This window comes from Drosophila tropicalis, unplaced genomic scaffold, assembly GCF_018151085.1.
Source record: "Drosophila tropicalis isolate 14030-0801.00 unplaced genomic scaffold, ASM1815108v1 contig_1187, whole genome shotgun sequence".
Taxonomy (NCBI): Eukaryota; Metazoa; Arthropoda; class Insecta; order Diptera; family Drosophilidae; genus Drosophila; species Drosophila tropicalis.
Genome location: NW_027172559.1, coordinates 1,041,863 through 1,067,332, shown reverse-complemented (window position 1 = coordinate 1,067,332; position 25,470 = coordinate 1,041,863). Strand labels below are relative to the sequence as shown.

Here is a 25,470-nt window from a genome sequence, read left to right as displayed (position 1 = left end):
GCTGTTGTTCTTGTTGTTGTTGCTGATGATTGTGATCTGTCAAGTGATGATTAAATTTACGCAACACTGTGAAATAAACAAAAATGAAAGTAAAAAAATATTAATTAAAAAAATAAAATTAAACAAAAAAAGAGAGAATTATAACTTTTATTATTATTTAATAATTATTGCATTTTCATTGCCTTTTTGGTTTGCCTTTTCTCTTTCGTCTTTGTTTCGATTTGTTTAATTAATTTAAAAATACAAATGCATGGATATGAATGTGGTTTTTGTTTTAAATGTTAATTTTTTTTTTTTTTTTTTTTTTGTTATCTTCAATAGGAAGATTTTTTTTTAAGCAGCTAACAACAATATTTAAGTATTTCATATGTTTTATATGTGTATGTAAATGTATATAAATATGATCTTTTATTTTTTATTTTTTTTTTTTTTGTTGTGTCTTGCGCGTTACATTGAAATAAAAGTGGGAAAAACAATTGAAAAGTTTTTAGAAATAGATTATGAAAAAGTGAAATTTTCAGCATAATATTAGTTTAGTTTAAAAAAAAAAAATTAAAAACAAATTATATGCAGAAGAAGAGAGCAACCCAAGCATATTTATAAATTTTAGAAAATTCCCTAAACGAGTCTTCTTCTTCTTCTATGTCACAAAAAGAGTTTAAATTATTTAGTTTTTTTTTCACGTTTACGTTTTCGAAGCAGTCTAAGATTTTGTTGTTGTTGTTGTTTTTTTGTGTGTTGTGTTGTTAAAAAAGTGTGTTAAATTTTTTTTGTTGTTTTCGTTCACTACTAATTTTCATTAAAGTACACACACACATCAATTTATATGTATATGTATATATATAAATTTTCCAGAGAGATAAGCCTAAGTTTATATATTTAAATGTGTGTAAAATGGTAGAGATATTTGTCTTTTTTTTGTGTTTTTATCATTTTACATATTATATAGTAGCAACATTATAAATATATATATATATATATATATAAATGTAGTGTATATATATATATATATGCAAATACATACATACATGCATGTATGCATTTGTGTGTATGTATATTTTTTTTTTTGTAAAAAAATCAGTCAGAGTTATCAATTTTTGTTTTTTGTTGTTGTTCTTGTTGTTTTGTTTGTAAGAGTTGTTTTTTGTTATTTATTTTTTTTTTTTTACAACCAACCAAAGAATAAGCAACAAAATTTAAGACAAAAAAACAAGTGAAAAGAAAATATTTTTTTTTTTTAATTTTTTTTTTTTTCTTTGCGAATTGATCTCGATTTGACCCATTTGTAATTGTTTTTTTTTTTTTTGTTTTATGTATTTTAGTATATGAAATGACAATAACAATGCTTCATGGGGGCGATTTACCAGGCTTTCTACTTGATTTTTGTTTTAAGTTACATACATACACTTACATTTAGAACATACATACATACAAACAGCAGACATCTCTTAGTATTGGTTTTAGAGCTCATTTCACTACGCAAAAGCATGCATATGTATATATTTTATTATATTTTTAATTTTTATTTGAAATGTTTAAAATATACATACATACATATATATTTTATATGTATTCTAACAGTTTTAGATATCTCATATTTTCAATCTTTAGCTTATTAGTTGTTTTTACTTTTTTTTGTTGTTGTTGGTATTGACGGATATATGAATTAATATTGAATTCAACTGACTACTGAGAAGAAAATTGGAAAAAAAGCCAGAAATGTAAAATACAAGTTTATGCATTTTAATTACATTTTATTGGTCTATTGTTTAACTTTTGTGCTTAGGAATGCAAAATGCTTAATGATAAAATTGTTATCGTTAACTAAAACCCAAAGTAAACCTTTTCTAGATCCAGAGACCAGACTCTAATACACTTTTCTAATTGATTGTGATATCCTGAATCCAAATATAATCTTTCAATTAGCTTCGGTTTAGGATATATCGAAACCTAGACTCAAAACAATGAATACCATTTAAAAGTAGAACTCAGTTTTAAAATTTACTATCGAAAAATGATTAGAAATTATTAGCATTTTGCATTCCTAGTTTCCAATTTAAACAAAATCAGACTTTTTTTTAGTGTATAATATTTCACATTTCAAGCTTTTGTTGGAAAAACAAAAGAACACACACATTGAAGTTGGTTAACTTTTGTTATAAATATGCCTAATTCATATATATATATATAATTTTTTTTTTTTTTTTTTTGAAATCTTTATTTATAAGGGAGAAGGAGAAGGAGGAGGATGATTTCAATTAATGGCATTTTAATATTATATATAGCTTTAATTTAAATTTTTGTTTTCTTTCGTTTTGATGGGCCATAGGATCTAGAGATATTAATACTTAAAAACACTTCTACGAAGCCAGTTTGAATTTCATTTATTAGTTCGCTGCTTTAATATTATTATTATTTTATTGATGTATTTTGAGTTATTAATTTATATTCTCATTTCTTTTCTTATTAAATTCCATACAAATGCTCAACAATTTTGCCGACTCTCTAAACATGTTTTCCTGACATATGCTTTCTTCTCATATCATTATATTTGATTTTGGTTTTTTAATAACATTTATCAAAAATATAAACTACATTAAAAATGATTTGCTGACGATGACATATTCATATATCCATACCACACGATATACATATATGTATATATAGCCTAAATTTGATGTCTCTCTAAATGTAACTTGTGCCTGACAGTCTTGAAAAAACCCAACCTAAACCAATGCCGAGACCTAAGACCAATCTGTTTTTGTTTTCGTTTTGTATTTGTTGAAATTGTTTAATATTAGATTAACATTCATAGCCTAACAATCAAAAAATGTAGCATGCCCTTTTGACCAACAACACTTACACTTAAACTCTACTAAAATAAGTATTAGTTGTTTTATATCATAATTACTTTTTTTTTTTTTTGGTGGTGTTTTATATCTTTGGCGACATTTGTGAAACGACCGAGGGACTACTATGACAAGGAGGGGCGGCGCCCAGGAGACGTAGAATGAGGAAGAGGAGAAGAAGGAAGGAGGAGACGCCCGAAAAAAAAAACCTAATCACAAATGGCCACAATGCCCACTACCTATATATAGTTTATATAACATATACATATATGTATGTGTATATCTTAAAATGTTAGATCCAGACCCATTATATATATACTTGATCCTTGACTTGTGTGTGTATATAGTATAAGAGAGAGCACAGTTAATTGGCGGTATAAAAAATGTTTCGAATATTTATTCGATGACATAAAATATTATATATATATATATATATATATATATCAGAGTTAACTTATCGCATCATATATATATATACTTTACACACAATATTTAGCTTAAATATGCCTGGGAGGGAGGGGGGAGTTCCTTTTGTTTTTAAATATGTATATAGAGAAATATATATATATATATTTAAAAAATTGTTTACTTTTTTTTTTGCTGTTTGAATATTTTTCAATATTTTTTTTTTGTTTTTTGTTTTTGCACAGTCTATTAGATTCTCAATTCATCAAATTGTGTTATCAACATACATTCATCATATACTACAAATGTTTTTTTTTTTTTTTTTTTTTGTTTTTGGTTCAGATAGAAGGACTAAGGGGGCGGGACTAAGAGTTTAGTAGACGAAGAGGGAGAAGGGACAGCAGTTGGCTATATAGTCGAAATAGGCGGCGGCTCTAAGTTGAGTATAGTAGAGAGTTTAAAAATAAAATATATTCAAATTTTACTGAAAGAAAAAAAAAACCAACTAAATAGTAAAATTAAAAATAAAATCAAAAATGCATTCATTATCAGTAAAAATATAAAAAATCTTTAATTGTGGTACTTCTTTTTGTTTTTTTGTTTTTGTTTTTTTGTTTTTTACTTTTACAACAATTTGTAATTTGCTTACTACATTTTATGGTTAAAATTTAAATCAAAATTCTTGTTTGTGTCCCTTATGTTTGTGTTGTTTTTGTGTGTGTAACATTTAAAAATGTAATAATAATAATAATGATAATAATAATATATATATATGTACATATATATATATATAAAATATAGGATAAACATAAAAACAAATATGCTGCAAGCACAAAAAATACAAAATTATTAAATTCATTATTTTTTAATTCATTTCTTTCTCAAAAATACATATAAACTTGCAAAAAAAAAAAGCTAAATTGATGGTGCTTAGTGTTGGAAAATGTTTGAAAAACGCTTTACTTCTATTTAAGATTTAATCAGTTCTCAGCACTTTAAACTATTGGCTGATAAGTTATATAGTGTAGTGTACGGGATCCAGATCTGGTCCTTTTGCAAGATTATAGAAAATTCGGCAAGCCGAAATTGATTTTGGTTTCTTCTTCTTTAATTTGTGCAAGCTACAAAATCCTATTAATAAATACAAATGCATATAGTAAGCAAATATATTATACATATATGTATATAATAGGGCCATCAATTAGCAGTTTCTCCTTCTTCTTTTTTTTTTGCTTTCATTTGTTTATATGTATATTTTTTTTGTTTGTTTTTTTTTTTTTTTTTTTTTTTGCATTTAACAATTTTTATATAAAAAAATTTTCAACAGTTTTTCATTCGTTTTTGTTTTTTTTTTTTTTTTAATCAGTTTTGGTGTCAAGTAAAAAGTTTCTCACAAGAAATTTACAATACTTTATGTTTTGTTACTGTTCCATAAGTTTACAGACTATAATCATAATAGATCGATCATAAGATTACAACAAGAATAACTATTTAAAAAAAAATCAAGAAAAATCTTAAAGAAAAAGGTTTTCGGTTTTGCCTACCAATTAATAATCTCACTTAAATTAAACAAAGAATAAACGAACGAAACGAAATTCATTTTAAAAAATTACATAATTCAAAATTTACACAACATTTAAAAAAAGCGTTTTTCGAAAACCAACAAAGAAATAAAAAATCTATAATACCTGCGTGTGTAAGTGTGTGTGTGTGTGTGTGTTGAGTGGGATGGAGGGAGGGAGGGAGAGGCAGCAGCCAAGCAAAAAAAGCATTAACAAATATACGTACATATAATTAATAGTGTTTTTTATGTTTTGTTTATGTTTTTTTTTCTTTCTTTCTTCTTCTTTTCATAAATGTATTTAAATTAATAAAACATAAAAAAAAAACATTTTTTAAATGCTGTTCCTGTTACTGTTGCGTTTGTAGTCTCAAAAAGTTTGCTTGGTTTTTTTTCCCTTTTCTTTTCTTTTTTTTTTTAAATATATATATATTTTATAATTAATTCTAAATGCTTAAATCATATCATAAAAAGAGTAGAGAAAACGGAACGAGGAGAAAGGAGGGCATAAGCCATAATATTGAAAGTCATGGAAATATATGTTGAGAGGTTTTTCCTCCGGAAAACAAAAGAACATTTGAAATATTTTAAACCAAACTCAGAAAAAAGAGTCCAAGAGAGCGAGAAAGAGAGCCGAAAGCAGAGCGAGAAACAGAGATTGAGCCTTGATTAATGTTAAATTGAACACCTTAGCTTAAGTCAACTTATTTAAATTGAAAGTCATTTTGCTCTTCTTCAGCTTCTTGTCTCAAGAATGTTTTTAAATATCGAAATCTATTATTAGCGGCTAACGCTTTGGATTTCAAATCAAATATATAATTATTATATATTTTATAATTAAGCATTTGAAATGTATTTGTTAAAAATTGAAACTCTTTTTCAATGTTTTGTTTTTGATATTTTAACATTTCGAATTAATTTGTGATTTAGTTTCATTTTCACATTATTCAGATCTCTATAAATAGTATTTCGCGTTTGTTTGTTTTTTTTTTCATTTTTTATATTTGTATTTTGCTTTATTTTATAATAAATTGTTTAAGTCTTCTGCGCTGATTGCCAACTTTTAGTTAAAAATTGTATTTTTTTTGTCTCCTTTCGTTTTTTTCTTTTTTTTTTTTTTTTTGCATACAACACTAACAACAAATAATTTATGTTTATTATTTGATATTTTGCATGTGTAAGTAGTTAATAAAATATTTAATATAAAAATAAATGTAGATTCAACAACAAAGAATACAAAAAAAGTATATTAAATAATAATATAATCAATTTCAACTAATTTCTTAGTTCAGAGAAAGAAATTCTAGATTTAATATTTAAAGAGAAAGATAGAGAGAGAGAGCGAGAGCGAAAAACTAAAAAAGACATACAAAAATTAAACAATGAAACATCAAAAATTAGGCGAGTATAAAAAAGTTTTCGTGGTTCTTATTTTTGTTGTTATCTTCTTATTTTCTTTTTGGTTTTTTTTGCCATTAAATATGTTTTAAATTTATAGTAATGTAAAGTATAAATAGTGTAATTAATCAGTAATCAATAAAAAATGCGTATAATCAAAAAATAATTTATAAACATAAAAACAGATTATATATGTATAATATAGATAAAAAATTTTTATGCAATTATCAAAAAATTAAAAAATAACAAACAATTTATCATCAAGCAAATTACTTAAAAATTACAATTAATAATAATTAATGATTGTTTTTTTTTTCTCTTTAATATTAAGTGTACGTGTGTGTGTGTGGGTGGTCGTGTCTTTGTGTGTGTGTGTGTGTGTGTGTGTGTATCTAAGGGTTATCATCAAATTGTAAGCAAAAAGTTTTAATTATACTCGTAGTTAGAAAAAAACTTTGTTATACATTTTAATATTAAATATTTTTTTTTTTTTTTTTTGTTTTGTTTCGTTTCGTTTTTTATGTAAAGTTTGTTTTTTTGGAGGGATTTTTCTTAGTATGCTGATATTATTTTCGACTTGCTTTTAGAGTAGATTTTTTTTTTTTTTTTTTTTTTTTTGCACACAATTCGAGGTTTTGCTTTGCTTATCTTTATTTCTTTTCGTTTTTGTTTGTTTTCTCAACCAAAAATAATAAAAAGAATTACAATTATAATACGCAAAAAGAACTAAGCTTAACATTGTACATAAAGTAAAGTAAAGAAAAAAAAAATTCAAATCAAATTAAATAAAATAAAAAAAATAAAACAAAATTCAACAATAATTTAAAAATGTTAACCAACAGATTGTTTGTTTGTTTTTGTGTTTGTGTGTGAGTGTGCGTAATTAGTTAATAGCGAGCCGCTTCTAATGTCGATCTAAGAGGATCAAGAGAATATGGCAAAAATTTTGTATATAAAACAAACAAATTTTTGCAATTTTTGCCAAAAAAAAACAGTTTATAACACTTGATCAAAGTCAAATGGGGGAGAGGGTAAAAAAACAGTTATATAGAAAGGGAGTTATAGACAAAGATAGTAAGAGAGACAGAGAGAGAGAGAGTGACAGAGTCAGTTTGTAAGAAAGAGACCGCGCAAGTCAGACTACAAAATATATATATATATATAGTTGTGTGTTTGTTTGTGTGTAGGTGTGTGTGTGTGTGTTTTGGAACTTAGCTTAGAGCGAGGAGAATCAGATTACAGTTTCTTTCTTTTCATTCTTTTCATTCATTTTATACTCTAGATAATGTAAAATGCAGGAAATCTCATCCATCCATCCATTTATCCATCCCATCTACATCGTTTTAAAGTTGTTTGCTGTTCATTACTCATTTATATTCATATTCATTGTGTTGAGTTGTTTTATTTGTTTTTTTGTTTTTGATTCACATACCCACAGGTGCCAACTGTACATAACGATAGATATACAGACGATAGTCCTTACTGGCCAACACAACGCTGCCATCGTCCATTAGAGCCACATCGAAGCATTGGGCATGCTTCACCTTCGATTCAAGTGCCGATATCAATTGCCCATCCTGGGTGAATATGGTTAAATTGAAATTATTATGATTGTCCGCAATTAAAATTTCGCCATTCGAATTGATGCCAACACCGATTGGATAATTGGTAATACCCTCGCCGCCAATTTGTCTTAGATATTGACCCTCATAGTTGAAGACCTTAACGCAGTGGGCACGATTGTCGCTAATGAAGATCTCTTGCTTGTCATTGACCACCACACCATTGGGGAATTCCAGATGCTTGGAGCAACCAAATTTATGCAAAACATTACCATTCTGATCGAATATAATCACACGCATCACTTTACATTCAACGACAATAATACGTCCCTTATTATCGACCGTCACTCCACGTGGATGCTGCAATATGGTTGCTCCGAATTTCCTTACAAATTGTCCATATTGATTGTAAATCTGTATCTGGTGTGTCGGCGAACGCTCGGTGACAATGATATCACCCGAATTCCGAACAACAGCCACACGATTCGGATAGAGCAGCTGTGAATCACGTTTACCGCATTCACCGAATTGGAATTTAAAGCGTCCTTCCTTGTCGAATATCTGGATGCGATGATTATTGGTATCGGCGACAATGATATCATTTTGGGCATTAACTGCCACACCGCTGGGCTCAGTGAATTGTCCTTCCATAACACCAAATTCACCGAATTTGCAATGATAGATCATCTTTTGACGTTTGATTTGTGATTTTGGTGGATAAATGCTGGCCGATAGCAATTTATTGGTCAAATCCAGAAGAGATTCAGAGCTGGTGCCACCGATAACCCCACTACCACCAGCAGCAGCGGCCGCCGATGAGAGGCTAGTCAATTGGGTGGCAAATGCATCTGCTATGCCAGATGACCCGCCTGTCTGTGAGCCGCCATTTGATGAGGTTGTGTTAAAGAGATTGTCACTGCCGCCATTGCTCCATTTCTCATAGGGATTGTAGTGGCTAATTTGTGTGGATGAGCCATTTGAATTGGAGCTACTATAGCCATTGACACCACCACGTTTGGGCAAAAGTTCACCAAAGTGTTCGGCAACCGTAAGAGATGAGCGATCTCTGCCGCTTAAAAGAAGACAACCACCGCCGCCTCCATTACTATAGACACCACCGTTGGTGGAGCTGTCTAGCAGACTACCTGCTGTCAAGCCCAAGCCCAGGCCATGTTGCTGCTGGCTGAGATGAAGTTGCTGTTGTTGTTGATGGAGATGCTGCTGTTGACCGCCACCAGCCGTATGATGCTGATGATGCTGATGGTGATGATGGCTACCCGCACTGCTGGCGCTGCTATTGCTGGCACTCTGCGTTGGCCTCGCTATCGGTGGCTGTTTGTTGTGTCCCATTGTGATGCTGCCATTGCCATTCTGACCACCCAATAATCCTCCTACTCCGGTTAAACCATTCTCGCTACCACTGGTGGTGGCACGTATATAACCAAATGTATTGCGTACTCCAGCCTGTATGGATTGATAGTTGGACATGAATTCCAATTCGAATGGCAATTGCATATCCTGTATGGCTGTCTGCAATTGTTGTTCGAGAGATTTGCGTAGGAGCAGGGCTTCGGTTAGCAGGGCCGATTGCGGTTGTGGGCAACGTTCAACAGCCTCACAAGTGGCCAAACCCTTGTCAATGGATTCTTTGGCACGTTGTAGCCAACTGTTATTCGAATTCACTTTGGCCGTATATAGCGATTCGAGTTCCTTGAGCAATTCAGATTTACGTTCATCCAGCATGGAGGCAAAAAACTGATGCGTCTCGTTTAGTTCATTGTGTGCCTTTTGATATTGTAGTTTAACCTTGGTTTGATTCTGCTCCGAATTGCCGGCAATGGCCACAATTTCACCAATCTTACCACGCATATCGGCGAGTAGAGTTTGCAAGGCAATTTCATTAGTATTGCCATTGCCATTGCTGTTGTTGTTGCTGTTGTTGCTATTGGTCGAGGTCAGTGCGGGAGTCTGCACATTCTCCAATTCGTGCAGTCCTGTCGAATGTTCTAGAACTATGCACTCTTTGCAGACCAGAGTGCAACAAGTACGGCAACTGAATTTCAATAATTCATGTTTGTGACGTGGACAGAATATTTGACGTTGTTGTGGTGCATACAGACTATCGTGTTGCTGTTGTTGTTGTTGCAATTGCTGTTGCTCTTGATTGTTGGCTGCTGCTGCTGCAGCTAATACAATTTTCGATAGCTGACTCATTGGTTGTGAGCTTAAGCCAAGTTGTTGTTGTTGCTGCTGCTGCTGCTGTTGTTGTTGTTGTTGATTTTCCATTTGCTGTTGCTGCTGCAACATCATTGTCAATGAGCTAGCATATTTAAAATCATTCGATGCTGGATTATTACTCGGTGACCCCATCGAGGATAGGGAACTTCCGCCACTGCTGCTGCCGCTGCTGTTGCCAATTGTCGCTTCGAAACCCTTTATTAAACAGACACTATGTCCATTGAAGCAATGCATAAATTCATGAGCTGTCACACAATTGGCACAGAGATAACTCTGGCAATCGTAACATTTGGCCACCGCATCACTACTTTTACTCTTGCAGGCAGTGCAACGGGCTGATGATGATAATGTTGTTGTCGATGAGTTTGACGACGAGGAATTGTTACCTTTGCCTGCTCCCACCACCAAACTGCTAATGGTAGTGGCTGAGGGGTTGGTTGATGTGTTACTGCCATTGATCGCATTCTGTAGATTACTGCCAATCACACCGGGTCCATTGGTCACCACTACATTGGTACTAATGACACTGCTGCTGGTGCTGCCGCATCCACTAAGACCGCTAGTTGATGAACTGGACGATGCACTGCTGCTGCTAGATGATGATGACGAGGACGACGATGATGATGACGATGACGAGCAGGATGATGAGCTAGCCGATGAGCTAGATGATACCGATGCCGATATGGGATGATGTCCATTGATAACTGTTACATCCGATGAACGAGTCTTTGAGCTGCCAACAACACTGCCAACAACACCAACGCTTCCTGCTGTATATTCATCACTGCAAATGGCCGAATCGCTGGCCGGTGGTGAGGAACCGCTTAGAGTGAGCGGTGAGTCTGACAGATAACCGGCATGTTCGTAGGATTCTATGGAATTGGCACCGCCGCGCATTGAATCTAATGATGGTGTCGGCGAGGACGCCATCTTTGTGTGATAATAATAATTGTTGATGTTGTTGTTTTTGTTGTTGCCGTTGGCTTCGGTGAGTTCCGTTAATGGTAACAGCTGTAAAACAAAAAAATTGGAAAATTGTAAAGAAAATTAAGTCATTTGCATAAATTAAATTATTAAAATTCAATCATTTCAACTTCCCAGCTCTTATACGTATCAGTTTTTCTCTGAAATTGGCAATTTGCCCTTTAAAGTATGCATTATTGTTTTCAAATAATTAAAACTTTTCAAAATGTCTTGCATCTACAAAATTGTCTATTAAGAATGCTTTAGACTATATTTTTAATTTATGTTTCTTGGACTGTTGACTGCCTACTTTAGGGGGCAAAGTTGCCTCTCTCAATTAATTTGAAACTTTCCTCATGTCTACCCATGAGTCACCTAAATTTCTTCAATGACTCAACCACTCGAAACATATTACCTCCAACTACCAACAGACGAAAAATCCCTAAGAGACCCCTATATTCTCGGGCCTGGTAACTTGTGTTTGTTATCATAATTTGCAACTAATTGCCTGGGCCGTCTACTAACCAAAGCACGTAACTTGCAGGAGTTTTTCCCCTCCACTGACAACGCTTCTTGTCGGTTGGCCCTTTTCTCTAATCCTTGGCACAGCTGTGACCTGTTTTTATTAAACATCGTCAAAAGACAGTTGAGTGACTTTTCCTTGCCTTCCTTCTTCTCCTCCTCCTTTAGTTTGTTCTATCCACCTTCCCTCGTCGTCTCATTCCATTCCTGTTCCCCTTTCTTGACAAATCAAACTACGCCCCCGCCAAATAGAAACAAAGTGCTTTTTAACACAATTCTAATTTCTGGCGAAGCTGTACTACAACGACAACGGGATGAAAGCAAACAAGAAAGGTTCCCCCATCCTTCCGACCTCAACCACCAACGACGAACTGGGCTGTCTTCGCCAAATGCAATAAACGCACGCACCACAGACGTTGTCGAGGGTGCACAACCCCTGGGTGAAAAAAAGTAAACAAGAAGTTTCTCTAGATTTCGAAACCAAAAACTTCCGTCAACAAAATCAACCCCAAAAATAAAGCGCGCGGTTCCTTTTAACACGGGGATGGAATGTTAAGAGAGAAAGGGAGACGGCGGATTGGAGATGGAGGAAGAGGGTTGTGCAACTGTCTAGACTGGATGTACATTTATCATGCACACACACACACACACACATACACACACACACACACAGAGATCTAGAAACTTACCTTTGAAGCTTTTGTTGTTGCCAGTTAGTTAGTTGAATTGGTTTTCCGTTTTTCTTCTATTTAAAAGTTTTTGCAGTCAATATTTATAATTAATAATTCGCCTTCAGTTGTGTGATTATAGTAACAAGTTGTGACAAATTTGTGAAGCATACTTTTTGGTGCTGTCAATTAATTGCGTTCCGAGCAAAAAATGCTGCAACAGAAAAAAAAACAAATGAAAATTAGTATGAAGAAATTGTTTTTGGTGATTTGGGTGTTTTTAATTTCTTAGCAGTTCTCAATTTTTTAACTAACAAAAACAACGGATTTTATCTTTTCAAAACTTTTGACAAAACAACAGCAATCGAACGAAAAGGAAACAAGGAAATCCCGACGACGCGTATGCGACGCAGTTCCCTGCAAAACTAACTTTGCGCATTTTATGCAGGCGCGACCCGGGTAAAGCTCCACACACACAGACACATACATACAAACTGATGGAGGAGCCAACATAGGAGCGGAGGAGGGAGCAACAGCAGCAGGAGCAGTTCCCAGGCATTGTCACAGGATCTCTCTGTGCAAATGCAATGACGGCAGCTGCAATTTTGTGCATGTCAAAACGAGCTCAAACTGAGTGCTAGGGAGCGAACAATCGAGTCAAAAAGGAGTTATAGGCAGAAAGAGAGTAAGAGAGAGCGAGGAAGGAATATAACCACTCTCTAGTGGTGGTCTACGTCACAAAAAAAAAAAACCTGGACAGCAGCAAAAAGCCGGGGTATTTTTGTTTTTTTGCAAAATCTAACCAAAATTACCCAGAACTCCATACAGGCAGGGAAAAATCAATATATACCAAAAACAAAAATTTCCTGTTTACATGAGAGAGGAACAGACATCCAGATAGGCAGAGAGAGAGAGAGCAAAGCCGAACTGTTGAATGCCGGCCCCCGGTTGCAGCTAGTGAACCCCGTTCCCCCCTCTCTTATGCACACACACACACACACACACTCTCTTCTTTGGCAGCACTTGGCAACCCCCTAAAAACAATATGGCGGCAACTAACAACCCACCCACCCATACGCTCCCCCTCTTCCCACTCCACACACAATAACACAACACAAAATCCTCCCCTACAAGAGCAACAATTTTACTTTTTTGTTGTGCGCGCTCTACAGGTTGCGTGAGAGAGAGAGAGAGAGAGAAAGCAAGCGAGCGAGCAGGAAGCATTTCCTTCGATAAACCGATAACACATTGGCGCGCATGTATTTTTCCCCCATTTTTGGGCAACGACCGCAAAAGCAAACAAAACGTCGTTCTCTCCTTCATTTCGCTCCCCCACATTTGGAGGGGGTGGGTAGATGGCATGGAAAATTGCAGAACTTTCGAGCAGAAGAAAGAAATTTATGCTGCAGACAACTTAGGGCCAGGCCAGGCCAAGCTAAACCACATCGTCTGCCGCACATACAGTCAGAAGAAGAAGAACAACAACAACAACCAATACATTTGGGGGGAAACTAATATAAAACTGCATAGAGCTCAAAATTTATATACCCATGTACGTTCGAGAAATAGCCAGACGACAGCAACAGAATCGAGGGAAGAAGCATAAATCACTGAGTACATCTGTATATACTTTTTATGTACATATGTACATACATATGTATGTTCGTATATAGACAGATTCATGTAAGTATTTATGCATAAAGCAAATGTAGCAGGAGCCCAACTGTTGCAAATTCCATTGAAATATATGTATGTATGCACACACACACACATACAACCATCCATTGCCCATTAAACATCTGGCTTGGTCACACTATTTTTAGTGAACGCAATTAAAAATTTTCTGTCAATTAAACAGAAACACTTTTTGCCCTTTAATCATTATACTCGTCCTTTGACACTAATGTTTTTCTTAATTGGAACAAGAGTTCTGATTTTAACTAATATCCTCAAAAATAGGTGTAATCCCTATGCTTCTAATATTAAGTTAATATGACCCCTACAGCCACCCCCTGAGCCACAGTCAATCTGAAAATTTCCATAAAGACTTTAAAGTCTCTGGGATAAACCTTTAGGGGTCCAAAATTACCGCCAAGTTTTAAAAGCATTCTCAAATCTTGAATCCTCTTCTCCCTACTGTTCATTTAATAAGTGATATATACATACATTTTGCTATACATTAAGTAGAATATACATCCGACACATATAGAATAAATCCGTTCAATCGATTAAATCTGTGATAGTAAATAGGAATAACCCATTTATTTAATAAAGCCAAAGCATTTCACCAATTCTTGAAATGAAATGTGTCATCATTATCATTGATATGATATGTTGCTTGGCATCGTATTTGGCCATAACTTGGGGATTAACAACGGCGATCGTATTTACCAAAAAAAAAAAAGTTCTAAACGTTTTTTTCCCCAAAATAACAGTAAGAAGTCGTCTTCCTACCCTAATAATACTTTGTACACGTCATTTTATTAACCAAACTGACTCATGAGTCTCTCAACCGAATAAGCAAACAAGCTTTTTATTTCCAGTCATTTCAACAGGTTAGTTAATATAAATAAAATACAAACAATACAAGAATAGCCAAGAGAGTAAGCGGCGTCATTCACTAAAAATGAAACACAATAATTAGTAGTAGGTATACCATTCGTAGTACATATTCATAGTAATGCTAGCTTTCGCCCCAAAATAGGGTGTGAGGAAGGAAGAGACTAGTGTTTTGATAGTGAAGTGACTCCACCATCGATTAGATTAGCAAAATAATTGTATATGGGTGGGTGTTCAAGTGTCAAGAAGGGGGAGAAGAGACACAGACCAAAACCAAAACTGACAGTTGGATTGTATATCTATCACCCAGACAAATTGACAAGATAAATATCATTATTTTTTATTTTTTTCCTTTTTCGTTCTTATTGTAGAGTGCCATATGTGTTGTTTTATCGATACCCTGCAACATTATGAGGCATAGTATAGTTGCAGAAGCAATATAAAAAGGATAAAACGGAAAAAATAAGATAAATTGTGATTGAAAAGGTCAGAAAAATGTTTTATTTGTTAGTTCAAAGGGATTTTATGTTTTTTTCCCATGTTCTAGTATTATTTCAACCAGCTAAATTAAAAGAATTTGAAATAATTAAAATTAAGGGAATTCCCATATGCGTAGCTAACATAAGCTCTGTTGAAATAGATGACAAATTTTTGTAATCATTGATTGATTAGGAAACTTAGATATTTTACAAGAAAAACTTCGTAAATTGCATCACTGACGGTGTCTCTAGAAGTCTTACGGATTATCTTAGGAAGCTTTGGAATATTCTCTTCTATTCTAGACAGGCTTAAAGATGGCGCCCAGGTTATTAAAAGGTTAAAGGGTAAAACATTGTCGGTCTGTCTTGCAACATAATGTACAAAAGACATTTGTTTTTCTTTTTGTTGTTGGTAGGGGCAAAGAAAAAAAACATACATATAACAAATTCCAGAACGCTTGTAAAAGTGTTTAAAAATAGAGAGAGAGCAAGTGAGCAAAAGAGAGAGAAGCAGAGAAAGAAGCTAATAAATGTTGAATGTGAGTGCACCGCATTACCACTGAGGGCGTGCCATAATTAAGTGTAGCAAAGAAGTAAGGAAAAGGGACTGGGAAGATATGGTAAGAGTGGGAGAGAGAGGGAGTCTATCTGTGTGTGTGCTACGTCGTCATTGTGGGAAGTGGAACAAAAAACTGCGCAGGCATTACTAATGCAAAACAATTTGTATAAGATTATAAATTTCATGGCTGAAAAGAAGTGGAAAACGACGACTACAACGAAGTAGAAGAAGAAGAAGATAGAACGTCAAGAAGAACACAATCAGCAGCAATGGCAGCAAAAGAGGAAGGCGAACATCAAGTTCAACTAACTAAAAATTGCTCAGAATAATAATAATAACAACAACAACAACAAGAACAAGACAAAAACGAGTTCTGCTTCTGTTTCAATTCCATGCATTTCACTTATTGCGCCACTTGGGGGTGAATTGCAGCAAGCAGCAGCAGCAGCAGAGAGTTCAATGGTACCAAAGAGCATGACATACACACACACACATATACACAACAACAACAACAAGAGAAGCAGCAGCAGTACAAAGAGCAAACCATATAAAACAGAAGAACAAAGCGCAAAACTCAGCCATGCCAGGCCATGTCCTCGGCCATGTCTACCTGCCTGCCTTCATTCTCCCCTCTCCACTCGACTACCTTTCCTCTACCTAAACGTCGCTGTCAAGAAGCAAGGAGGAAGGAGACAGATAAACTATCCCACACCCATATATGTATGTATAGGGAATGGAGGGAAGGTGGGAACGCATACAAAGGAACCGACGCAATGCAAATTCTTTTTTTTTTTTCCTTTTTTAGACACACAGACATATAAATTCGTGGAATATAGCTGCGTTTGTCTTTCGTCCATCCATCCAGAGACACGACACGACATGGGGACCGATGCGTCAGCCGAGACCCCCAAAGCATCTGCTGCTGAATGAAATTATTGAAAGCAAGGAGAAAAAGAAAAGACAATGAGCCAAACAAAAAAAAAAAAAAAAGGATGGCGGCAAGGGGTTTTGGCAAGAGTGGATGGAGTGGAAAAAACCGCGACAACGACACAAGGGAGTTTTGTTGTTGTAGGAGACAAGACAGTATCCACACAGGCAGCAGAAGCAGCAGCATCCAATTTAAAGACCTCTCCATCGCCCTCTCTCTCCCACAAAGACACACACACACAACAGACACACCGATTCTTCTTGTTGTTCTTCTTCTTTTTCATCTCGGGGCAGGTCAACGACGGCTTTGCTGCAATTTTGTTATTGTTGTTGCGATTTATTGTTGTTGTCTCATTTTCTTTTCTTCTCCTTCTTACTGCGCTTTGTAGTGTCTGTGGTTCTCATTACATGCATTTATTCTTTGTCTTGTCCTGGGCATATCCAAGTGCAAACATTTTAGCTACTTTAATGCCAAATGCTTTTGGCTTCCTCCCTGTCATTAATAAGTTTAATACTTTTTGTTTTTTGCATTTGGACAACATTCTAATCAAAACGGCGACATGTACGTGCCTGTTATGTGCATCGTTAAACTTTTTGTCGTGTAAACTTTTTGATAAATATTTACTATCTTTCCAGAACCCATTTCATTTGCTTTAACATTTTCAATTAGACTTGTACCAATTTTCGTTTTCTTTTTCGTGTTGTTTCTTTCTTATCTATGACGGACAGCAAGCGGACAGAGCAAGCGCGACTTCTCTTCTTCTTTTTGTTCTGTTCTAGAGTAATTTTTTGATAATGACAGAGAGACGACCCAGTTTCGTTTCTTTTATGCAGGAAGTACAATTATTTTAAGATTCAAGATCAGTTTAGAAAACACCCAGAAAAACAAATAAGCTAATATTGTCGATTTTTAATAAAGAGGGGAGTCCTATAATTGTCTTCCGGTAAAGTACAGTAACTCTAATTAAGGGTTCGGGGATGTCCCGTTTTTTTGTGTGAAGACAATAATCATTTCATCTATAATGAAAATGATTTCTAAATGGAATGCAAACTTCTTTAAAATCTTAAAAACATCAAAAATTGATTTATCCGAAGAAATCGATTTGTAATGTTGACCCTGAGAACTTGAGGACCACCATCATCATCATCAGGTCGCCCAATGGCGACAGCTTTCAATCAGTAGAAAAAATGCAAACAACAATAAAATAAAATAGCCGTTGGCCAAGCGAAATCGAGCGTGAAACAAGACACATGGAATAATAACAATAACAACAAAAATCACAGTCAATATAATAATACCTACACAAATGTGTGTGTCTGTATGTCTGTCTGTCTGTAGTCTGTGAGTTTGGCTCACACATTTTAAACACGTTTTTTTCGAGTTTCGGTTTAGACCCTCTCAACTTGTTGGTAGCAGAAAAAGTCGTGTGATGGCGTGTGAGTAAAATTAAAGAACATTGCCGTAATAATATTTTTTTTTTTTTTTTGTTTTTCGATTTAAAACTTGTGTTTTAATATTCTTCCGCATCAACACCTCACACACACAAACATACACACACACAACTACACACAGTGGAGGTAAAAATGTTGTGAATTATATTTAAACAGTTGTGGGCAAATAAATAGGCAAGGTCGTCTGTTGGAGGAATATATAAAAAAGTTGAATGCACTTTCCGCCTCCCTTTAATTTAAGCTAAACAAATAACTTTTTCACAAATTATTCCACTCTGTTTTTTTCCATTATCTTAAATAGATATTTTTTAATATATTTTTTAACGTATTTGTTCTAAACAATAAGAAAAATGAGTGTAAACAAGTTTCACAAGAATAAACATTTTGATTAGGTAGTATTTCCGAAATTTAATGTAACCACTTTTACCGAAATAAATTTCAATATAATTGTCCTTAGAAATATTTTTCTTAGTCTTTCAAGAATTTTCTATCGAAGCAATGGGATACACAAACTGTGTGGGCATTTAATTCCTAGACACCAGTGTGTTGTACGCACCAAAGAAATGAGATAATAATAACAAAATAAAAAAAACACAGTATAAACAAACACAAACAATAACAAGACACGGCTGCGGCGTTGTAGATTTTCCACGGAAAATGAAGAACAAACAGAGAGAAAACACACATGAAAAATTGTTCGTCGTCATTCGTGCAACAAACACAAGAAAAATAACAAAATGCAAGTGATGCAAAGCAAAAGATATTTAGAAGAGGAGGCTCGCAACAGGAAAACGGCAACACAGACGTGACGCACACACAAACACACGCATACTGCTCGAGAGCGAAAGAGAGAGAACTACAGCCACGCACTCACGTACACAGAAAATGCGCGCCCCGCCGCCACACGGCTGCTGCTGCTGCTGCTTGTGATACCCAACGATTCTAAACAAGTTGATGAACTCTACGACGACGACGCTGACGACGCCAACGCCAACGTTGTTTCACACACAAGTTTTATTATTATTTTTTGTTGTATACATACGTACATAGCATAAAGGCATGTGTTGTATGTGTTTCAGATGCAAATGTTGCTGTTGCACTTTTTCGATAATTATTATTTATTTATTTTTTACTATTATTAATACTTTTTTTTATTGCTTTTCTGCTCTCTACTACATATAGAAATAAACACTCACAACACACACCACACACAAATATACAACGGACGCGACGACGTTAACAAATTTCAACGACGACGCGAGGGTGTACGTTGTTGATCCGGCGAACGTTAAGAACTGAATGAGAATGCTGAAACATGGCAAAGAATCATTTTTACAAACGCAGAGCACGGAAATGAAACGACGCCAAGCAGCAAAATAAAATGAAAACCCAGAGGGCCGGGGCTAACTTCGACCGCGTCGAAGTTTGTATACCCTTGCAAGTTTTACTCTTTCCTTACATATGTATATGTACATATGTATGTAGCCGACAAAGTCGAAGAACGTTTTATTGAAGAGAGTCTAATGTTCGCTAAAGCACTTAAGCTGGATGAAACGACTCTTCCAATAGGAGCTACATACATATGTATATGATATGGTCATCCGACCTGAACTCGTCTCGTCGTGCTGATCAAAATCAATGTACTCTGTTTGCAAGAGTATAAAAACTCACACAACCAGTTCAGAGAGCTAAAGAGCAAACCAGAGAGCCAGCGAGAGAGAGAGAGGGTGGGTAAGACAAAGAACGGGAGAGAGGACAGACAGCTAAACGGCTGGCTACATCAGTGGTAGCAAAATCTAGTTTTGGCCACAGAACCATCCGGCGGCAGAGGAACGAATTGGAATATGGAACGGCACATAGACTGCGCTGCCAGCGATGAGACTGACCTCTGACAACCTCCTACACATACAAATACATACATATACGTATGTATATACACAGACACAAGAGTAGTATGTACAGCAGCAGCAGTCAGAACATACATACATACATACATAAATTGCGCGAGGGAGCACTGCACTCCTAAGTCTTTGGGGAGTGGGAGTGTGCAAAAGAAGAGTTGCAGTTACAAAGAGAGAGAGAGCGAGAGAGAGAGCAAAAAGACAAGAACCCAGAGACAGCAGCCAAAAGAATGAGAATATTGTAAAAAGGGGGGATTGCCGCAAAAATATTTGTCTGCAAAGAAAATAATTTGCAGGGCAGCCAAAAATAAAAGAAAATATAAAATTTTTGATGAATTTTGCTGATACCTTTAATTAATAAATTGCTCATTGCGCATTCTACGGATTTTAAAATTAACAGGTAAATTTGAATTTTAAAAATATTTCGTGATCATTTTGTTGTATTGTTTATGTTATTTGATAATTTACATGAAAATAGCAATTAAAAATTTTACTCCTGCCCCTTTTTTTTTCATATCTTGATTTCGTCGAATTTAAAACAAAACCAAAACCAGAAATTATTTCCGGCATCAAAAACCAGAATACCTTATTTTTTTTTTCAATGATGATGAAAATTAATACTTTTATGTGTATGAAATGAATCCAAGTTGTATCTCTTTTATTTGAAAATCATAGAATATTTATTGTGAAGAATGTGAATTGATTGGAAATCAAACCAAAATGAGAGAGAGCATTTCTGGCCCTCTTGGAGTTGGCTGTACAATTTGGCAATTTTCACGACCCACCCAAATGCATGCAGACCCTTGACCCCCTCCACCTTCGGTAGGCCTCTTTTTTCAAATCACCTCGTTTGTCATTCTGTAATATGTGGTTCTTGGCCGCAAAGAGGATTATTAGCTTTATTCCCATGATATGGCAAACATTATTAAACCCAGATGGGACTTGGTTGTTTCTCTTTAAATTGTTGTTGTTAAAAATAACTTTAACAAATAATTAGAAATGTTATTTTTTAATTGTCTTGTTTATTTTATCGATTCATTAATTTAATTCTAAATTGTGTTGTTAGGAGTTAATTAACAACTATTTTTGTAAAAAATATGTTTCCAGATTACATTTACCAATGTAATTCAATTTTCCAAACATTTATCAATGAAATGCTTTTCAATGCGTCAAAATCCTTGCCTAAGAGGCTTAGAATGAAATTCTTTAAATAGAATGTTGTTAAAATAATATATTTTACGACAATTAGTTGGAGTTTCAAAGACAAAAAAAAACCTTTAACTTTATTAAACATTTACATAAATGTAAAAATATAATTTTAATGTTTTTTAAATGAAGATTCATTTGAATTTATGGCTCATTTACAATACGGAAGTGAATATATCTTAGCCCCCAATAAGCCATACTTATAGGCAGACGACACGTTGTATGCTTTACTGGGAAAACGAAAACAAAAGACTTCCCAGCTTGTTAAAGTTTTGAGGAATTGAGATTTTAAGCCACCACTAAGAATTATTAAGTATTTTAAAAGCAACTGAAATATTTTCGAACCGGACTAGTTAAAACAAGAATACTAGAAAATAAAATAAAAATACTAATGCTTAGTAGTTGAGTAAAGAGAAAGGAGGAATGATTTGTTGATCAAGACAAATTTGTTTGTAGCTTTTGTTCTTGGTGCTTGTTGGTGTTCCATACAACACACACACACACATACTCAGAAAACATATATACATATAAATTAATGGTACAACAATAACTTTTTATGGTTATAAGCTATAAAAACAAGAAGCCTAACTCTGATGACGACGACCAGTTCAGTGTTGTTACAAGCTGTAACTTATCTTTCCACACACGCTGATGCAATACGAGGAAGAAGAGAATGCGAATGAGGAATTATATAGTATACATATATGTATGTAAAAATGAAAGAAAAGAAAAGAAAAAAGTCTGCGTCGCTGGCGCGCTTGCGTCATGTGTGCGTTCAGAATAGCAAAAGAGCTCGAGTCAGAGCCAGAGCCAGAGCCAACGGCGGCAACAACAAAAAACCAGTCTAGAAACGCGCTACAACGTCGACGACGACGGCGCTCTTGGCTTGGCTATATAATTATGTTGCTCCAAGTCCATTTATGTATGTACGTTGAGTGTGAGCGTAATTGTATACGTATATGTTATTGTGTGTGTGTGTGGTTGGCAGTTTAAAGGGCCTTAAACTTTGCTTAAAGTCAAGGTCAGTGATTTCTTGTTCGCCAATTTCAATTTGGACCTCTCTTTCTTTGTCTATGTATATATGTATCTCATTCGCTCCCGTGACTCACGCAGCAGGAGACAAGAAAGATCTCTTGGCATCTCCTGCTACTTCGTCTTCTTCATCTCTACACTCTCCTCCTGCTCCCTTCCCCTTCTCCTTTCGTCTGTCTGGAATTCCAAGAATAATGGGTTCAAGTGGCTTGGGAACAAGTGGCATATGAGACAACAACAAGGCTTAAGCTGCTGCCGTCGCTGTCGACGTCGTCGTCGACATAGTCGTTTATTGTCTGTTTCATTTCAATGTGATCGATCTGCTGCTACCGCCGCCGCCCTAGGTCTTTTGCCTGAGCTTGAGAGCTCGGAGTTTGTCCTTGCCGGCGGTTCATGAACTCCTCTTTCTCTTTCGCGGTCTTTCTCTCTCAGCGGTGAGCAAAAAAAATGGCCTCGTCATGGCGCAAAACACAAAAACAACATAAAAAGGGGAATACAAAAATATTACACAAAATGTTGAAACATATTTTTTTGTCAGGGTTTTAAGAACTCATCGATGATATCCTCTAGCTAGCTAGCTAAGAGAAAAATGGGCCGACCTCAACAGTTTTATGACCATATTGACACGACAATTCAATAACCCGAGCCAAAGCCAATTAACGGAGCGAGTGAACACACAGGCCCTTTTAGCAGCTGTCACCCCGATCCGATCCGATCAACACCGCCAGATGTTTCCCCTCCTGCATCTGGAGGGAGAAACGGAGAAGGAGAGCGAACGAATGAGCCAGTAAGAGGGACGCGGGACGGGGAGATTGAACGAAACCCAACCCATAAACCATAAAAACAACAATACATACATATTTGTTATGGCTCTTTCAATAATTTTTGAAAAAAAAAAAATGTGACACTTGAAACCGGAAATTAGGCAGCTTGGTATACTGCAGCTGCTCACTCTTGAAGGCTTCCCTCCTACTCTCTCTCCTCTATCTCTCTTTCTCTCGTCCAGGTGATGCGAGAGGATTGCAGCTACCTTGGCTGCAGACTCTCTTATGTGTACTCTTTATATTTATCTCTGTCTATCACTATCTCTCTTTCTTCTCTTCCTATTGGGCCGGAAGTTCACAGAAGGTTAAGTTATGTCAAAAAGATATATGTATTACCTCATTTCAAAATGATCTGATCTATGTACTCATATATTTAAAGATTTAGAATTAAGAAAATATTGGGCAATTCTATGGATTCTAACAGTGTATACATTTTACATTCCGAAAAGTAAAGTTTCAGACTGCTTTTTGCATACTTAAAGGGGCAAAGTTTCCCCATTTTACATTTTCCTAGATACGCCATTAGTCGTAAGTAAGTGAAATCACTATAAGTTGAAAACCTTAAAACATCTGATCATTAACACAATTTTTCAGAGAACCTTTTGGTGGGTAAGAACTCACAGCTCTCTCAATATCATTAGCTCTATATAAGTCATTAAGCAATCTATATGGCACAATATCAATTGGTTACACCTGTTAGTTATGGTATATAGGAAATTTTCCACCAAACGGATTACAAGTTTAAGTACTAGAACAAACAAAAAAGTGTACTTAAATACATAGGTAGAATTCTTTTTCTTATTATAAGGGAAATTCCCCATCAACCTAATTCAATTTCTTCCACTTCTTTTTGTTTGATTTCTTTACCTGATTTTGATATTTTGAAGAATCGAGTATTTTGGGTAACTTTAGAACACTTGGCCCGCATATTGCACACATTTGATCCGATGGCCTCCCACTGAAAGACAAACAAACATATACATATAAGATATCCCCTTACATTAAAGCTAATGAGGGCCACTTATTGAACTCTCTTCTTTGTCTTTGGCTTTCTGGTTGTTGCTCGGTGTATGGATGTGTCGGGGGAAGAGGGGTTTAGGGTTGGATGGTGTCTCGTCTTGCACTGACCTCATAATTCGCATTAAAGAAACAGAGCAGCAGGAAATTTCAATCAATTTCTGCGGGTTTTACGAAATGAAAAAATTAACTTCCCAGAAAATGATGCGGTTGGTCGAAAAAAGATGGACAAAAGAACAAAACAAAAAAAAAACAGCTAACAGACCAACAACAAATTGTTGCGAAAAGCTTCGGAGAGCTCTCTAAATGACATTAGTTTGGACATCATAAATAACAACACATAAAATAAAAAAAAAAAACAACAAACAAACACACAAAAAAAACGGCGACAAAAGTCAACGAACGGCTAAAAATTCACGAACTTGAAAAAAATAGCCGTAGAGCTTGACAGCGACGTCGGCAGAGGTGGTTAGTGGCGATGTCAATAAACCAAGCTACTAGCCAACCAGCAGCGCTGTCGACCCGCGTCGTGTGTAGACCATGAATAGGCAACAAATAGATAATAGAATTTATTTCTATATACAAACAACAATATAAAACAAAAAAAACAAACTTGTTGCTTGGGAATCATTTAAGTTTGTGTTTTTGTTGGCATTTTGGGTAAAAAAAAGTTTAAAATTATTGGTCAAAATGTGGTTAACAACAACGAAAGCTTAAAAAAAAAACAGCTGACTTAATACAATTCCCTTTCAGAATGTTCAAACACATGTATCTAATGAATATTTGTTTGACAAATGTCTTCAAAATCAAATGATATTGGCTATATACACAATATATTTAAGCGATAATTAAACAGTTTTGCCAAAATTGATTAGAAATTTAGAATACGCAAAAGGTGGTCTTAAAACTTGAAATATCACAAAAAAAAAAACAAGTCAATTATGCTAAGAAAACAGAATCTGAATCTAAAAACTGGGCAAAATATTGGAAAACATTTTTAATTTCACTTAATAAAGTAAATTGTTAAATTATACAGGTATTTCTTAAAGAAATCAACTTGCTTTAAAAGACAAGATTTTCTTTGACTCCATTAAAGATGCTGCCTTTTTCATACAGAACATTTTAACGTCTCTTGACTGAACACACACAATTATACATATTCACATGATCTCATAATCAGTCCTTAAAAGTATTGAAGCATTAGATCCTGGAATAATGTAATCAGCGGAAATTGTATTTCATAGAAGTACACACACATATATATGGATAAATATACATGCGACGGATAGTCTTTGACTTTTACTTATTAAAGAGAATTTCAGGCAGACTTAAGAAATATTTATACAAA

At 34.8% G+C, this 25,470-nt stretch overlaps 2 protein-coding genes across 8 annotated transcripts in view; one reads left to right on the top strand and one right to left on the bottom strand.

Annotated features, from left to right (window-relative positions):
- Window positions 1–2,200: 2,200 nt before the first annotated feature.
- LOC137576424 (L-asparaginase 1-like) overlaps window positions 2,201–25,470 on the top strand; it is a 51,334-nt gene continuing 28,064 nt past the window's right edge. Inside the window, exon 1 of the mRNA XM_068289548.1 lies at window positions 2,201–2,216. The gene's annotated coding sequence lies outside the window, so the exon portion shown is untranslated. The remainder of the gene's footprint in view (window positions 2,217–25,470) is intronic.
- brat (brain tumor) overlaps window positions 6,364–25,470 on the bottom strand; it is a 34,529-nt gene continuing 15,422 nt past the window's right edge. For 2 of the 7 annotated variants that reach the window (XM_068291175.1, XM_068291214.1), the window contains 2 exons: window positions 12,188–12,380; window positions 6,364–11,024 (listed from right to left, as the gene is read on the bottom strand). In XM_068291175.1, coding sequence (XP_068147276.1) covers window positions 7,638–10,943 — 3,306 coding nt within the window. In that variant the 5' untranslated portion in view covers window positions 10,944–11,024; window positions 12,188–12,380 and the 3' untranslated portion in view covers window positions 6,364–7,637. The other 5 variants (XM_068291208.1, XM_068291200.1, XM_068291186.1 and 2 more) reach the window with 5 other exon arrangements.